The sequence below is a fragment of the Martes martes genome (assembly GCF_963455335.1).
Source record: "Martes martes genome assembly, chromosome: 3".
Classification (NCBI taxonomy): Eukaryota; Metazoa; Chordata; class Mammalia; order Carnivora; family Mustelidae; genus Martes; species Martes martes.
In genome coordinates, this window is record NC_137890.1 from 109,657,747 (window position 1) to 109,676,796 (window position 19,050).

At 35.7% G+C, this 19,050-nt stretch overlaps 1 protein-coding gene across 1 annotated transcript in view; it reads left to right on the forward strand.

The window, feature by feature from the left end:
- The window catches only part of ARHGAP15 (Rho GTPase activating protein 15), a 601,263-nt gene that overhangs the window by 119,078 nt on the left and 463,135 nt on the right, over positions 1 to 19,050 (forward strand). The window contains exon 6 of the mRNA XM_080798365.1: positions 2,955 to 3,044. Coding sequence (XP_080654491.1) covers positions 2,955 to 3,044 — 90 coding nt within the window. The remainder of the gene's footprint in view (positions 1 to 2,954; positions 3,045 to 19,050) is intronic.

Genomic DNA, 19,050 nt, shown 5'->3' on the forward strand with positions numbered 1-19,050 from the left:
AGACAGCTTTCTTTTATATAAGACAGTCAGAGAAGACCTCTGACAAGGTGACATTTATCTGGGACCTGATGGATAAGAAGGAGTCAACCATGTGAAGACTGGGAGGTTTTCCAGGTAAACAGGTGGTGTAAAGGCCCAATGGGAAGATCGAGTTTAACAGAGAAGGACAAAAACAAGACCAATATGTCTAATAAGAAAATCATATCTTTTCCCAAAATGTTACATGTTTTAACATGAATGTGATCACAGTGGATATTAAATTCTCAAGGACTGCATAGTGGTTAGGAGCAGACCTTGGAGTGACACTGCCCTCATTTAATCCGGGCTCCTCCTTTTCTACCTGTGTTACCTGGGGAAAGTATGCCTAATTACTCTAGCACATTATTACCTATAACATGGTGATAATAATAGTATTTACCTCATACAGTGTTAAAAGAATTAAGTGAGTTGCTAGTTGTAAACAGAAAAATGCTTGGCACATTAAAAGTGCTTGTTCTAGAAAATAATTCCGTCTTTTTTCCCTGACTGCATTATACGGGGAAAATAATCTCTTTTGTTACATACTCTTAATGATTATTTCTGTTATTATGAGTATCCTGTAATCTAATTAACTGTAGAAGAAGCAGGTTGTTTTAATTTTTCTACATCATAAATCATTCAACAATGAACATCATTACCATGCTTTGAGATCTTCCACGATAGTGATCATCACCTGGGGGGCAGAGAATGGGTAAAACTGTAAAAATATTTAAAAATATTTCACTGACTGAAGCATCTGGAAGAGGCATTCTCGTCTTGATTGGCTTCTCATGAGATTACTACCAGGTAACAGAGAAAAGATATGCTATCCATGACTGTCCTGCCAGCTGAATTTATCCTGAAAGGAAGTTATGCTTGGCTTCTACAATATTTCCCCTCTTAAGAAAATTTTATTGAGTTGCCAAAAAACAAAACAAAACAAAACAAAACAAAAAACCCAAAAAACAAAATCAAAAAAACAAAAAAACAAACCTCACAATTTACTGTAAACCCACCATATTTCTGGCCTTTCAGGGAAAAAAAAAAAAGTCTATTTCTATTAAACTGATTGAATTGGCTATACTGGCTATGAGTCAACAATTGTGAACAGATTTCTTATATCATCTCTGCTGTTCTTCCATAATTTATTGTTTTATTTATTTGTTTTTTAACACAAGGAGACCCCATAATTTCATGTTTTAAAGTTTACTGTTAAAATATTATCTAAAATATTACAAGCTTCTTACACTAAAATTTTAAATTGTTCAATGGAAAATTGTTTGAGAAAAATACTGAATTTATAGAGAAAATGAGAGTTGCTCAGAACATCTGAAAATAGTTGGAGTCTTTGAAACATGGCATTACTTTCTTTGAAAATAAAGAAATTTCTCAAACTAGTGAGCTTTTGTTTAATGTATTGAGTTCTTCAAATTTAAATTTATATAAATATGATACATTTGAATCAAATTAAAATGAAGAAGCGGGCTGCCTGGGTGGCTCAGTCGGTTAAGCATCTGCCTTTGGCTCAGGTCATGATCCCAGGGTCCTGGGATCCAAGTTTTGTCAGGTAGCTTGCTTTTCCCTCTCCCTGCTTATGCTTTCTCTCTCTCAAATAAATAAATAAAAATCTTTTAAAAAATAAAATAAAATATGAAGAAACAAATATAGATAATACCCCCATTAATTAATTATTAGGAAATACTGAAGCTTTAGGTAATATCCACATTTTGCCATGCAAAAGGAAGCACATGCTATAATCCATTTGGTCTAAATTAAATGTATTGAATAAAAATATATACATACATGTGTAGTTTTTGATGTTTGAAAAAGGAACTTCTAAATGGTACACAGTTGGCATCTAATAAATATTTATTAAATTTGGCAGCTTGTTTTCAGGTTTATGGAGATATAAATGAGAACATTATAGAAGTTTAAGGTGTACTGAGTGATGACTTGACGTATGTATGTATTGTAAAATGATTACCATGTTAATATTTGTTTATACATCTACTACATCACATAGTTACCTTTGTGTGCATTTGTGTGTGTGTGTGTGTGTGTGTGTGTGTATGTGTGTGTGATGAGAATGTTTAAAATCTACTCCTCTAGCAACTTTCAATGATACAGTGCAGTGTTAACCATAGTTACCATGCTGTGCAATTGACCTTGAGAATGTACTCATTTTCAAACTAAATGTTTGTACCTCTTTTTTTAAAAAGATCTTATTTATTTTGAGAAAGAGATAGCATGAGTGGGAGGAAGGGCAGAGACAGAGGGAGAGAAAGAATCTCAAGCAGACTCCATGCTGAGTGCGGAGTCCAAGGTGGGGCTCCATTCCACAACCACGTGATCATGACCTTAGCCGAAACCAAGAGTCGGATGCTTAACAGACTGAGCCAGCCAGTCGCACCCTAAAAGTTTGTACCTTTAACCAACATCTCCTTATGTCCCCAGCCCTTGGTAACCAATCTCTGTTTCTAGGAGTTTGACTTTTTTAGATTTCACATATAAGTAAGATCATGCAGTATTTGTCTTTTTCTGTCTGACCGACTTCCCTTAGCATTAACACCCTTAAACTTCATCCATATTGTCACGGATAGCAGGATTTCCTTCTTTTTAATGGCTGAATAATTTTTCCATGTGGATCGATATTTATATCTGTATCTATGTTTGTATCTACATGTCATTTTCTTTATCCATTCCTCTGTCAACACTTAGGTTGTTGCCATGTGTCTTGACTGTTGTAAACAATGCCACAGTGATCACAAGGGTGCAGATATCTCTTTGAAATTGAAAAAAAAAAAAAAAGAAAGAAAGAAAAAGAAAGGTTTTATATTATAAGTATGTATAGCTGCTAACTCAATAAACTTTTACTTTTCCTGACAGGCATCACCAATGATGTATACTTTTTATTCTTATTTCAATTTTGTTTACAGAAAACTGGGCAAAAACCAGAAAGTGTGGATTTGTGTGGAGCACACATTGAATGGGCCAAGGAAAAGTCAAGCAGAAAGAATGTCTTTCAGGTAAGAATGTTACATACATTAAATTTATTCCTATTACTTCTAAATCTGAGCTCTCAACATATACTTCCTTGTTGTGATGGTTTCATGTGCATGAACTAGTTGTTTGAAGGTCACTGTGAAAAACTGATTTCACCTCTTTGTTGAATTTTAGTTTGTTTTGTGGCTTTTCCTTGGTTACTGATTGCTATCTAAATAGAAAATATATGTTGTATCTTGATTAATTCTACAGTGAAAGTCATTGAATGTTGCATTGTATTTGATAGCTGGGGTTCAGACCTAGGGTGTTTGACTTATATGGATTTATTGTAGAACTTTCAGATATAAACTTTTTGCATCCATTTCCATTCCTACCCCTAGTCATACATTACATTTACCTATGTAACTTAGGGGATGGAAAGAGCTGAACAGCTATAGAAATTGGATATTTTTGTATTGCATAATTTAATTTTTGGGAAAAAATAACTATGATTAATAATTTCAATCATGTTACATTGAATGAAAAGAACCAGATGAGATCCTTGAAAGAAAGGAAATGAGAAAACTGAATATTTCATATATGATGTTACTAAGATCCCTTTGGCAATTAATAACTTTAAATTATGGAGGTTTATCTTTTTCTCTCTTTATGTGAGATTTAACGTACTTTTATATTTCCAAAGTAACCAGTAATTTTCTAGGTATATTTTAGAATTTATATCATTTAGTAGCCAGGAACATTATTATTATAATTACTATATTAAATGCCGCCTAAGACCATTTTTGCTCATGAAGAAAGGTCAATTCCATTCTTAAATTCATCAGTGAAATTAATATATTGGGTCTTACAGAAGTGTAGGTAGGTGACATTTCCTATCTGAACTCTCACTGTAGAGAAAAAAACTGGTTTCCAAGTTCTGCATTTCTCCGATGTTAACCCAGGTCTACCAAATAAAGTGGACCCACGTTAACATTTCTAGAATAAATTACTTTTCTGGTTCTATTCTTATTTTATTCAGGCATTCATTTTTTATGTGCTGGAGATTTATTTCTCTTTACCAAAAGAGAGAAAAATATAAGAAAAAAAAGAAAGAAAGAAAACTAAACATGCTTGCCTAGAAATCAAAGGACTAAAAGCAGCCTAAAGTGATTAGAATCTGAATTTACAGAATCGAGAAAAGAAAAATAAATTTTGTTTTGAAGAGAGGAATTGTAAACCAGTGAGTGATACAGCCTGACTCCCAATTTCTTATTCTTTTTGTTATTCTGTGATAAGTAAAAAAAAAAATTAGAGGTCATATTCCTAGCTTTTATGATAACCTAGATGATCAGTATGAATAGTTCTGAACTAGGTTAGGTGAGTTAAGTGGTGGTGTTGTATTATGTATTATGAGTTTAGTATCCTTGTCCCCATGTCATAAAATAAAGAAGTTAAAATTTGACATTGACATAATTCTTGGACAATAGAAACTTTTGGAGTCGGTCTAAGGTAGCCTTTTTCAGTTCCTCTGTTGATCTTTTGAAAAGTTAAGTTAGATAAAAAATGAGGATGACCGTCGAATATATACAATGTATATAGAACTGCAGATATGGAAGAAGAATGCTTATGCCTAATTTTACAAGGCTTTGAACATAATTTACACAGATATATATTTAAGCCACTTTTATTGATGATATGTATGAAAATATATATTAATAATATGAGATTGACCTTTCCTTATATGACTGCCTCCTGATATAATTTTTCCTTGTTTTTCATATTTCTGAATATGAAACAGTAGCTACTTCCCAAGATATTAAAACAAAACAAAAAGAAACCAACTATTCTCACTTTTGGTAGCTTTTTGGAGTAGTTCTGCTAGCTACTTTTGTTTGTAAGGTACCAAAGCAGTATATGGGACCTTAGTGTTCTTACATCCCCCTCAACTCTTTTTGTCTTGTCCCTTTGTAGTGTAGAGAAACAGGAAAGAGGTGATTATAAGGACAATGTGAATAACAAAGCCAAAGAAAGATTCCGATTTTATTTCCTGCTTCGTTCTTTTTGGAGTGAATCATGGTTTTCTTGTCATGCTGACATCTTTTTATTACCCAAACACATGAGCTGGGGTAAAATTTACTAATACGTATCCATAGATACAGACTACGAGGGTAAACCCTTTGTGAGGAACAATATAAATAGCTTTTATAGTTCTGTTAACGAAAAAGCATAGGAAAGGATTTGCCAGAGAGCTAAATCTAGATGACTTGCATCAATATTTGATTAGATACATTAGCTGGTCTAACTCTCAAATGATCAGAATAAACATGATTATATCTCAAAAACATGGCATTAAGGCATTGTTGGGTGTTTGAGTGTGTGTGTACAAGGGTTTCATTACCTGCAGAATAATGAAGTGTTTCTTCCTGACTGAAAAAGACCATGTGCTACATCAGAAATAGCTTTAAAATTCCAAGTTTGAATTAGGCTTGGTGTTCAATCTCAGCCTATGAATTATAGATTACAGATAGCAAATGACTATTGAGATTTTTGGTTCAAGAAAAATCAAAGAAGAGCAAAATTAGAAATAATTTAAAATTTGAAATCTGTCTTTAAAAAGTTGATGGACTAGCAATTATAAGCCACCTAATTACAACATCTGTAGAGAAGTCGAACTTAACACGAATAGGAAAACAAATAAAAAATTATGTGCCTGGAAGACTCGGAAGCACACATCTGTGACACACACACACACAATGGAAAGATTTCATTTGTCTCGTTCATTTGTATATGCCATTGGGACATTTGAGTTGTTCATTTTCTTTTTGTATTAAAACCCAAATATCCTTCATAGTCGAAGGCTTTACTAAACCCTTGATGTAGGTTCAATCTTACTTGATTGGTCCATGGTAACATAACAGTGGCAGTATTAATTCAGTTTTAAGGTTTGGTATTCAGCAACTCTCAGTAAGTCAGAATGATTCTTGCTGACTGAATTCAAGAACATCTGCTTGTTTTATAACAGAAAACTCTTTGGCCTAATTGGTACTTCTTAATAATAAATGATATATATGTATATCATTTATTATTAAATTATTATTATTATATTAAAAATACATATATATTTAAAAGTCATTAGCAGCTTCTATAATAAAGCATGTATAGACAAGTCCTAACATGTGTTTCAAAGGTATGACTGTGATATAATGTATGTGTGTCCATGTATATACCGGTGTATAACAGCTCGCCTTAGGAAAGAGAATGACCATTTCCATACGCATACACACAAACCCAGAGAGACATTTTGTACTTGTAAAAAGGTCACGCAAATTCTAAATTATATCAGTAAATGTTCATTGCTGCTAACCTTCGTTTAATTCTGCGTTTAGCATAATTGTCAAGGACCATCACAAGTTTGATGTAGCTTGAGAAAGCATTTAGCAACCACGTGATTTGTAATGAACTGTGGTACCAGTTTTCTTAGTTAACTTGAGAGCAGCGCGAGGTCTTCATCAGGGAAAGAGTGAATAAAAAGATTTATGTTCAAATCACATGTTTTAAACATTCCTGCTAAGTGCTAGTTTGCTCTTTGGTGTTTAGCCTGAAATTTAAAGCACTGAGGATTAAAAGGATTACAACATAATCTTAAATAATCCTAAATGTCATTTACAGAGAGATAGTTGTAATAACTAAATAAAACCGTGTTACAGGATGGCAGTATTGTCGGGCGGCGTCTGTGACACATGTGGTGCCCCGTCACCTTCTCCTTCCTCGCGGATATGGCCGCATTTATAAAGCGGCTCAGGGGGGAGTTCAACTGAGCAAATGGCTGCAAGGGGATTTAAAACAATAAGTAAATTTTTCTAACCATTAATATCTTCCTGTTTCAAAGTGTAAGGAACATTTTCTTTTCTTTTCTTTTTTTTAAAGATTTTTTTTTTAATTTATTTGACAGAGAGAGAGAGATCACGAGTAGGCAGAGAGGCAGACAGAGAAAGAGGGGGAAGCAGGCTCCCCGCTGAGCAGGGAGCCTGATGTGGGGTTCGATCCGAGGACCCTGAGATCATGACCTGAGTGGAAGGCAGAGGCTTAACCCCCTGAGCCACCCAGGCACTCCAACATTTTCACTCAGGTTTCCTTCCTTCCTTCAAAAAAAAAGGCTCTCTCCAAGTTAAATATTTTTCAAAGTCAGGGGAAGGGAGTTCATGACATGAAGACCAAATCCATAGATGCTCCATGTCAAAAACATTGGCCACCTCCAAGGAGCTACCCCCTTTTAAATAGAGGACGGTCCCAAGCACTGTAAGGCATCCCAGGCCGTTTAGCTTAGTGCATACATGTTCTTTACTCTGTAAATGAGTTTTGTCTCCTCAGAGAGAACACAAAGGAAGAGACTATGTGGCATACTGCTCCGTAGTCATTGCACCGAAGGACTGGACTCCTTTCAACTCGTTCAGTGGTTATTGCTAAGGCTAGGCTGGCATTCTGTCAGCTGAAAAAAGAGTTCACTGTCAGAGAACCTTAGGATATTGTGTTCACAATATAGGCTCTGTCCTCCAAGATGATTTCCAGAATGTCCACTCTATTCCCTTTCATAAACAGGGGTAAAGAATAAGAAACATACTATCTGTTTCCTTGGTCCTTTTCATTGCAACCTATATGATGGGAGATGATTATTTAAGATAGTGAAGTCATTTATACCCTAAAGATTTACTGTTTCTCACAGTGAGACAGTGACTAGGCCTCAGTTTTCCTGAGTTTCCTTTCAAATAAAACTTAAAATTTTACCCATGGGCATGCAGCAGACTCATTTGTAGATTATGTGCTTTAAATAAGATAATTCTACTATTAATGAATTATGGCTGGTCAGAACTATATCAATTGCCTGCTTGAAAGGCAGAAAAAAGGCAGTTAAATGACTCAACTAGATGAAAGTCTGTTTTCTTTCCCTGGCACCAATTTATAACCTCGACAAAAATCATGGCTGAATTTCCTGGATTTGAGATTCCCTTTTTAGTATGTAAATATATCTCAGGGGAACAGGTTCTGTCCCTAAAAGTAAAGCAAATCTCAGAGTAGATTTATCATTACTTGTATTACTTTTCTGACTTTGGTTGGGGTCTTCTGGCTATAATGTATATTAAACATATTCATGTAGTATTTTCCATGGATATGCTTTACATTTAAACATAATTTGATTGCTCTTCCTGATCTGAGTATGTCTTAGCTTGAAATGTTTAAGTACTCCTTAAGTTTATTAATGCGAAGATAATTTAATAACATCTTGGAAAATATCATTTTAAGCCAAGAGGAAAACTACTGGTATTTTGCTTTTATCCATTTCCTTCTGTTAAAAGTGGTGGTTTAAAATAAATCTGAGCTTTTACCAATTTTCTCTTTCATTTTTCAATGCTTGTAGTTAGACTAAATGCAAAAGGATGATTCTTCCACATTCATATATGCATTAGATTTCGAGTAAAGCTGGTTTCACTTTAGAGAATTACTCACAGTGTCTTAAAAGGCATGGCATTAAAAATAAACCAGAGTAAGAGCAGCATTAATGTCTAATACAGTCTTTTTTGGTTTTGTTTTTGTTTTCCTTCCTAGCTTGTCCCCAATCATTTTATCTACCTATTAGGTATTCATCTATTATTAAGAAGGTGCAGTGGGGAGAGCACACAAGTCTGGGGACACGGCTTCCAGTTTGGCTATGTCAGTTTTAACTGTATGTAAAACCCAGGGCAGGGTCCCTTCCTCCAACTTAGAGTTTTTCACAACAAGGAAGTAAGAGATAACAGTTCCCTCACCTGTCTCCCATCTGTGTTAATGTTAAGGCAATCTGTGTTTGAAGGCAACTCCAAAAGGTCGATTTTAATATAAATGCAACCAGGTATTATTATTCATCTATTAACCCTGTCCTCTCACAAAGCTTTGAGGGAAATTCCAGATGCAGATTTTGGGGGGATCTGGACAGGAGAGATTGATATGTGTAAGACACAATTCAGGGTTTCCGCTCCTCTTCTCTTCTTTGTACTGCCTTGTGAATTTAACCAATAGACTAGTATTTAATACACTGAGTGAAAATCTTTTTATTTATTTTGTAACTAAGAATATGTGTCCTCAAACCTTACAGAAATGATTTTTGAATATTCTATTCTTATAAATAGTGTAATTAATGTAATATCTAATCAATAGAAGTCAATTAATTAATGTCTTATGCCAGTAAATACTTTAAGTATTTTGCCCTGAAAGTCTCTACCAAGTTATTGATGGCAACTTGCAAAAGGGGACCTAGAGACAAGTGCAGCAACTCTGCTCAAAAATGAAAGCGAGATAGTGGTAACTCTCTTTATTCCCCCACTGAGATATCGGGACAATAATGATTTTCTTATTGAAGGAAAGATATATGATTATCTTTATGATTTTGCCTTCACTTTTGCCAGTGGGATTGCAGAGAAGAATTTTGATGAATGGAGTGATATAATTTTATAATTGAGACTTTGATTTAGGAATATTAATGTCAGGGGTGTCTAACATTCACAGGAAAGGAAAGAGCCTGGGGGCAGGAAATAAAATTGTCTGTGAGAATCCAAGGTGAGACCTAAGGAACTCGTGAGCCTGACTGATGCAAGGAAAAACAGAATCAGGTTGATGGATGGAGAGTACATCCTTCAAGGAAGGAACATGCCTATTTGTTCAGACCAGGTGACTTGAGGACCAGTGTCCTTTCGAAGGTTCAGTTTTTGAGGAATAAAGCTCTCTGAAAAAAAATACAATCTCAAGTATCCAAATAAGATACGGAGAAACTGAGTATGTTATTAAAGGCAACAGTAACAAACGTGTGTTTCCTGATGATCCCAGGAAGCTTAGGAGTCTATGAGGGTATTTACCCATTTGCATAGCTCTTTTACTCCACCCGCTACTGAAGGACAAGATGCGATCTTGTTGCATTCTTTTCCTTTTTAACTAGTATCAAAGCTGAATGCAACAGGATGGCAGTAAAGCTTAACAATAGCCATGGTAGGAAGTTTTAGTACGAATCAGCCAAGGGAACCAAGATTTTAAGACTCCAAAACAAAATAAATAAAAACTTAGAGGAAAAAAAAGAAAATGTTAATTTGGTTTCTTATCCTGCTAACATTTTAGTGGAAGAATGGATGCATGTGACCTAATGAGGTTAGATCACTGGTTAGCTCACTTCACATTGTCTCCCGGAATTGCTGGTTCTGTCTGTCTGCTCAAAGATAAGAGCTGTTCTTTTGGAATAAATTTCGGATTTTGATTTGACACAAGGCTTAATGCAACATGCTGTTCTTCATTGATTGACATGATGTAAACCCCCTCCTTTCACAGAACATACTCTGTTCCTTGAGGTGTCCGTAGTACCTGTGTGATGGGCACCACCACACAGGTACCACTAGCCATGTGTGGGCTGACAGTGTAGTTCTTCATGTCCACAGAAGCAGAGTGTGGTTAAATGAGCTACACAGGATCAAACCTGGGACTTCAGGCCATGCATGCTCACCTGAGCAAAAGCAAACATAGCCAGCTGGGAATTTCAAGAGAAATTAGAATCACCAAGTGTAATGGTTTCTCCATTTGTGACTTTCATCTTGTAAAGTGCAGAAAATATTACATTGATACTGGCAAGACAACATTCAAGCCACTGGATCCCCTTTTCATGCATGTTTCAAAACTCTTATTTTATATTTTTAAAAGAGAGCAGCCATGTTTATTTCATGCCGAGTATGATTTTTTTTTTTTTTTTAAATAGCGAACAGGCTTCTTCCAGAAGAAGGAACAATTTAATCCCCAAAGCTGGTACATAATAGATGGGGCCAGTAAATGGTATCACATTTTACAGCTTGTCCATAAGGATGACACAGGGTAAAATAAAATTGAGTGCTTTTGGATAGCCTAGGATCACTGGCAGATAAATAGCCAATGCCGTTCAGTTTTTAGAAACATAAGGTAATGAGGCTGGATCTGAAGACAAGAGAAAAAATACATATATATTCACAGTGTTTATATGCCACAAGCCACTGAGCAGGAGAAAAATTTGGGCAGTGTTGAGCACAACTCTCCAACCTCAGAGCAATGTTTAAAGGAGTATAAGAAAATAACAAAGCAAGCATCCATAAACAAAGGTTTGAAATGAACATGAAGGGGTGGGGGGGGAACCCACTAAGTTTAAGATGAAAGAAAAATGCCAGCACTCACACAGAATTGGAGAGGCCACTTGTAGAATCTATGCATAGAATCTCTCAATATATGAGTTAAATGTGTTACTAAAAATTTAGTAGAAAATAAATATTCAAAAGCAAAAAATATAAAACACTGCAGAAGAGTGAAAGATTCTTGGTATTTGAAGGAGAGAGGAGGCTGCTCTAAATTTTATCTTAACAAAACAGGATGTTGAGAGATGACCTAAGTGAAACAATGAAACAAAATGCCTGATGGTGGGGAGAAATCAGGAAGGGAGCCCTTTGAACTGTTTTCAGATTAACAGATCAGATAAAGACCAAGAAAGGAACATTCACATCAAGGGTTTAGATGGATTTCTGTTTTAGAAGAGCACTATTAGATTCTTGGCTTTAGTCCCACCAATTTGCCTAACATTTTATTTCCAACATTGGGGAAATTCTACCAGCCTGACTTCCTTGGTGAACATGTGCAAACCAAAAACTTTAGTGGCAAAATCAACAAATTTGCTGCAAATGGCTCCAAAAGGGAAAGAAGCACTGATTGGGGGCGGGGGCGGGGGCATTATACTGGATAGTTTTTGTGTTTCTTTTTTTAACTTGAATTTAAGCAAACCTTCATTTTTCAAAATTCAAACACCCATCGTCAAGTAGAAGACAAGCTTCTGATATTTGAGATCTGTGGTAGATTTGAAATCAATTCGTAGAAAGGGAGGTTACGAACATACTCTTTTGATGTGTAGGATGTACCAATGAGGGTGGCAGGAAATTATGTGAAACCCTTCTCTTTTGACAGCTACACTGGAACATTTACAACCACAGATGTTATTTGTCCATCAGAAAGGAAAATATTTGTTTCAAGCCACAGGCATTTTCTACCACAATATCAAAATGAAATTCAACAGCACTTTGATGTTTAATGTGTAAGAAAATAAATATTTTGGGGGACCCAAATACTAGAAGGCAAATAGACCCCACAAAATATAATCAGTGACATGAAAAAAATGGCTGACTTCATTATGAACAAATCTGTCCTTTTACTAAAGTAAGGATTGTTCTATTATTAACATAGGAAATCTTAGATGGACTGCACAGAATGCTGCATTATTCATAAAAGCATTGCTGCCATCTGGTGGCGAGTTCATGTTTCAGCACTGACTTCACTGGTTTGATTTTGGCTGGGCGCTCTGGCGAGGTATTCGAAGGAGGGCTTTATGTGGTAAAATATAGACGTGAAGTCCCCTGGCCCTAAATATCAATCATCTGATGACAGTCCTCTCTCTCTGTCATAGAACGAAGGATTCAGGGAAGGCAATGGCTCACTTGTGTATCTTTTGTCCTGAACATAAAGTATATTAATATACGGCTTATCTAAGGAATATACCCTTGGCTGTTATTGACTGATTAATTTTATAGACACTCATGTCTGTTAGCAAATAAATATATAGTCAAATATTAGGAATATTTACTGAATCTAAAGATACATTGTATTGCTTAGGTAAGAATGTATATGAGATGCTATAAATTCCTTATCAGGATCCCAGCATGAATTTTTTTGTGACCACTCACTGAGTTTGACTTCGGAAATAACATAATTTACAATGTCGAAAGAGAAAAATGTATAGGACTTCACAGAACTCCAGATTTCTTCCCAGTCATCCAACTGCTATATTAAAGAAACCTGATTAATTTTTAATGACTTTAGAGACTTATGAATTTGTCTTTCTTCATGGATTTACAAATTAAATGGCAAATATTTTTCAGCTAAAGTGCATGTTTTACCAGAAACAAAGGAGTTAAAATGTAATTTAAGAAATTCTGCTGTTTCTGGAGCACGGTGCGTTAACACATTCTTAATTAGAAGCAATAAGTTTACCTTTGTATTTTTAGTATATATTTTAAGTTTCTAATAACTGTAGGATGTCTCCTTATACATAGTGAAAATTCTCATCCTTAAAGTGGATATATGTACAGATCACAGGTCTCTGAAGAGTATAGGAGATAATGAGTTAAAATTGCCCCAAGAGGAGAGTTGAAGTTTAATCCCAGATACTCAGGGATGATATCTAATAGTTAATATAGTTAATATTCAGTTTCTAGTGGATATTTGCCTATATCATTAATCCCCTTATGATTCAGGAAAGTCAGATAACAAAGAGCTATTGCACTAAATTTAGAGAATTATAATATTAAATGACTATTACCCTCTGCAAGAAAACTTGCTAAGTGCCTATTTTTAAACGTTAGACTGTGGGTTTTATTTTAAGTTTCTCTGTTAAGATTTTCACTGTGAATGCATACTTGGTATTACCCTTGTTACTAGCTTCTTTTGCCACTTAAAATGTTTCCTTCCTCACATTTCATTTGACTCATGGAAGAACATTGCTCATCTTTCCTGGGAAGATTGCTCAATTCCTTACCCTTACTCTGTCTCTATTTAGGAAGAGGGTATAAAAAAGCAGCACCAACAGTACACCTTACAAAGAAAGTAAAATCCATAATGATGGTGCCCCTGTCCCTTTCATCTATAAGAATAAAATTTCTAGTAAATTGTTCTTCTAATCGACTTGGATACATCCCTATGGTGGTTTCTAATGGCTCCATAATAGAGATAGTAGCTTTGATCAGGATGCCCCAGGTTGCAGTCGTAAGTTGTTAATATTTGTTCCAATAAAATTTGCTTTTTTGGCACCTTTTATAGCTAAATTCCCATTTAGTCAGGAGGATCATTCATATACTATAATGAATGATGTCACCTTAAATCCTTTAGTATGTAATTGCTAGATGTTACATTTTATGGCAGGGCATTTGATGGTGTATTTGTTTATGCTAGATTTTATGACAGCGACATCTGTATCTCAATGGAGGGGTGATCCTTTTCCTTTCAGAGGAAGCTAGTTTTGAATTCTTTTTAGGCAAATAGTTTTGCCATATATGACCTCTGACTAGGCTGGGTTCCCTGTCATAGCAAAGTTGGAGACTAGGAATCGTGTTGCAACTAGTTTATTTAGGAGGTAATCCCAGAAAGCAGGAATTTGGGACTGGCAAGGGTGAAATGGAGAAAGAAGAAAAGACAATGCAGGGCCATTACTGAGTTGCTCACAGAGTAGCTAGGATGCCTGTCGGAATTTTCCACCCAAGGATTGACAGGACCAAGCATTTGTCCATCATCTTCTTACCGCTTTGGTGATGGTTGCCTCTGGGATGGGATAAATCTTCTTGATTTTTAGGTTGCACATGTATGGGTATTCCGAGAAGACTCCTTCATGTGCTCTACTCCTCTGACTCTGAATATTCATGGGGGAAAGTGGCAGATAAGTAGCAATGCTTGAGGCAAGATGTAGTTAATACAAAGGGATTTGAAGCCTAGGTGGTGTCACAGTAAAGGCAAGAGTAGAGTCTTCAAGATGGTGGCTGGGTTCCATTTTCTACAAGAAAGCTGATTAAAAAAAAAAAAAAAGTTTTAGTGGAAAAACTACATTCTTCTACTGCAACTGTGTCTGAGACCATATTTGATGTTCATCATCAACTCATTCTAGATTTTTCTCAGTATCAGTCAGATCTGTTAGTTGTGTTTGCCTCATGAGTTAAATCAGACCTTCATACCTGACAGCCCTGAATTCTTAATTTTTTGACATTGCCAGACTCTGTTCACTGAACTAGAAAGTTCAATGCTTTCACTATGCCTGGAAGCACCTAGATACAAAACAGTGAATCTCCTGAGTTCCTCAATCATTTCTCCTGGTCCCATTGTGCAGAAGTTGCCTGACCTCCTCATTATAATTAGGGCCAATTATCCCTGAGTAGAGTAGCTATTTGTTTTGCCTGCTGGTGAACATCTTTAGTATCCATAGTTACCAACCAGTGGCTATAGCTTTAAGTTCAGTGATACCATAACTAATCCCTGGTAGAAATAAATCTATCTCCCATCCCACAAACAAGAATTTTTAATTCATCCAAAGTTGAAGAACCTAGAAGTGTAGATGCTGCCAATGGGTTACTAGCAGGAGCAACACCTACTTCTACCTCTTGGTCCTTAGATCCATGTAGTCTGGCTACTGGGGACACTGGGACATGTTTCAGATATTTATCAGTATCTATATCTGTGATATAGATACTGATAGATATATATCACTATCTATACTGTGCTTGGAATATGGCACCCCAATCAAATAGTCCTTTCCCCAAGCTACTATCTTAATTGGAGTCATTATTTTATTAGGTTGATTATGTCTGCTAATGGGTTATTTACTAAGACCAGTGGATCCCAGGATCATGTGTCCAGCATTGTACTTGCTTCACTTTCTTGGTTTGAGACAATTTTGTGAATAATCATCTGTTGTAAAGTTGGGCATTCTTAAAATTATAGACTATTGGGGCAGGAAGAGGCATCATAGACAGACAAGGCAAACCCATATGCAGAGCTGATGCCGATTCCAGTGAGAATGAATCCCTGTTTCCCAAGGGTGGGAAAGGTATGTTGTAGTCAATTTGCTATTAGGCACACCTGGCTGGTCTTCTTGAAGGGCTCAGTGCCTGCCTCTGCTGCTAGAAGACTGAGCAGGCAGAAGTGGTGGGAATTACATCGGTATTGGGGAAAGGTTGGCATTCTGTATGGATGAGTGCACAGTCTCCATCTCTGCCACCATGGCCACTCCATTCATCATGAGCCCATTTCACAAGTTCTGAGTTGCTAAAGACAGAGGTTGAAAGAAACTTTGATTAAATCACCCGGTACACTGGCTCACTCCGGTAGACATTAAGACATTAAAGATGAAACACAAAGATCTGCGTGCTCTGTGCTCACTCCCATGAGTCTACTGATGTTTGCCAGACTTGGTTGTCTCTAGTCTTCCAGACCATCTCGTTCTAGGCCTCTGACTGACCAGCAAAAACATTCTCCACTTTCTAGAAACCAGTCTATATCCTTACCTTAGGCTACCCTCCTCTCTACAACTCAAGTTTATTGCTTCTATTTCTTCCTGGGGATTTCTCTTCACCACTGTCTTCCATGGTGACCCCAGAGTAGGCCTTTGGTGTACCTCCGGTCCATTTTTTAATGTCCTCCAGCATGTTGGAGCCACCCATGAATCAGGCTTCAGTTTTTTATCTTTTATCAGCCGGCTTTGAAAAACCCCAAGAAGCCAGAGGTGGAGTCTTAGCGGGAGGCTCTGGTAAAACAGTGATAGATAAAATAGAAGTTTCGGCCATATGTTCATGAAACTTACGTAGGCATCCTGGACCTGCTTGGACCAAATTCTGAATACAGCATTTCCATCCATGGGTTGCTGCCCAAAACTACATTTCTGTGGATTTGGCCTTCCCCAACTCATCATGGGAAGCTAAAGTTACATAGTAACTTGATATACTATGATAAAGGGCTCAGTCTCTATTCCAACCCAATAATAGTCCAGGAGTGACTTAACAAAGGTGATGATTTATTTACTAGAGGAGGTACAGCCTTCAGAACCCAGGAGCCCATATTTGACCCTGCCACAAACACATATTTGGCCTTGCCACAAACTCCATAGCACGTGATACTCTAATTCTTCACTAAATTTTCTGTCATAAGGACCCAAGTCAAGAAGAGTTCCCCCATAGTCTGGACTTGCCACAGGTACTGCTAAGTTATGGGTAACCACCCTGGTGTACAAAAGGCATCCAGAAATATGCTTATGGCCTGGTACTGTAGATTGAGGACTTGTGGTTGCATTGTTATATGAGAATATCCAAGTGTGACCCAGATTCCTGACTGTAAAAAAATAAATACTTGGTTTAAGCCATTAAATTTTGGCCTACTTTGTTACAGAGCAATAGCTGATCAATACAAGTAATATGTCTACCAATAAAATTAAATAGCTTGATTTTCATGAAAAATGATGACACAGTTGAAAGCCAATTTCAACTCTGTATAAAAGGCCTTTTAAAGGTTATGGGACCACAGTTCACAGTGTCAGTGTCTAATGATTAATGACCAAGCACTGGCTCCTTACAGGCTTGTGGAGCCAATGTAGGTAGTGGCATTTCATCTGGTCATGTGTCTTTTCTATTACATAGTTTGTTTATAGAAATAGATGCCTAACAAAGTTAACTTCCAGGAAAGATGCCAGGTTACACAGAACCATACCAGAGTCTTAGAATCACTTTGGGCTTTCACCCAAAGTTTTTGCAACATTAGGTGGAGGCAACATAATTTGGCTTGAAAAGTTACAAGGGAAAAAATGACAGCAAATGCTCATGGAACAGCATGTTCAGCGTCTTCAAGACAGTATCTTTCTTGGCTTCTTAAAAAATCAGAGGGTTTTTATGTCTATACTAGTTTTTAAAATAGTCTGGACCAACAGGATCCAGGGTTGTCACAGGTCACTGTTAGGCCAGGAACTGTAAAAGTTCTAACCTAAAAACTGAGCTCTAAGACCTAAAAGCAGATAGAGCTACAGTTGGGAAATCTAAATATAGCCAAAAAGTTTTGGCACCTCAAGACTTTCTGGGAGAAAGAAAAGAAATTTGATTTCTGTGCTGCTGATGGAAAAGCTTACAAATGACCTAAGAAAATGATTCTTGTCATATTTTCATTGCACATGACAATTTTTTATATGTTCCTAAAGGTGGAAAATGACCCTCCATGTTAAAAACCATTAGTGAAGAAAAACATAAAGACCACATCGCTTTGGATTTTAGAATTAAAGATTCTAACAATTTCTTTAATCTTGAAAAACGTCCACATAGAAAGTGCTGTTATTATTCCTGAGGCTTTTCAGAAGATATTTATCTGTGTATGGTAAACATGCATTTCCCTTAACTGCCTTCATCAATATGATTTTTAGTTTCTTTATTTCTTCCCAAAATGTGTTTATTTCAAAAATGTTTAATATGTTTAATTCATTCATTTCTTTCCGGAGTTTGTTTGTTTGTTTTTTTTTTAAATAATTAAACCCAAAGACAAGCATAGTATATTCATATTAAAGCTGCATGATACTATGACTACTATGTCTTAGATTAAAATTTTATTTGAATTATTTAATTAAATTAAATTTTAAAATTTCAATAAGGATTATTATTTCTAAATCTGTGTTAGGTTAAATTCAGGAAGAGAAACTGATGAAAAACCAGAGATAAAATTATTCAATTACATCAAGGCCTAGGTTTTAAATGATACTTTTATCATAGTTATTTTAGAAGTTGTGTGTTCAGTTATTACTTTTTCACAGTATTGAGTAGAACTCCAGAATCTTGGAAAAAGTCAGTTTTCAAATATGTCTAATTTATTTTTAAGAAATTGAGTAACACTCAACTATTTCCCATTTATTCCTATTATGTCCCTTGTTTCACAGTTTATTTTATTTTATTTTATTTTTTTCACAGTTTATTTTAAATCAATTTCCCACCCCATATAAAATGCCATTTGATAACACATGTTACTTTATCTTCTAAAGCCAAGCAAAATTATTTTTTCCAGTGTAATACAAATCAAATCATGAAAATGTCTTTGATTGGAGAAAGTAGCTGAGATATTTTCAAACACAAGATCTAAGAAAGGAACTAATACTTGGATTATACTTACTTGCTATTGATGAATTCTACTAACTTTTCTGGAACACAAAATAGGGCATACTGAATGTGGTCAGCAGTTGCCATTTTAAGGAATTAGATCATTTTACAAAAGATACGATTTGGAAATGTTATAGATCTGTGATTGCTAATTCATGTTTATTACTTACTTTGTTCACTTACCATAGGATTTGTTAAATTTACTTATTAAAGGGGAAATATTTCTGAGAATGTAATCATTTTCTATGATTTCTATCAGAGGTGGAGAGATATTAGAGGGACTATTTGTATTATTTAACAT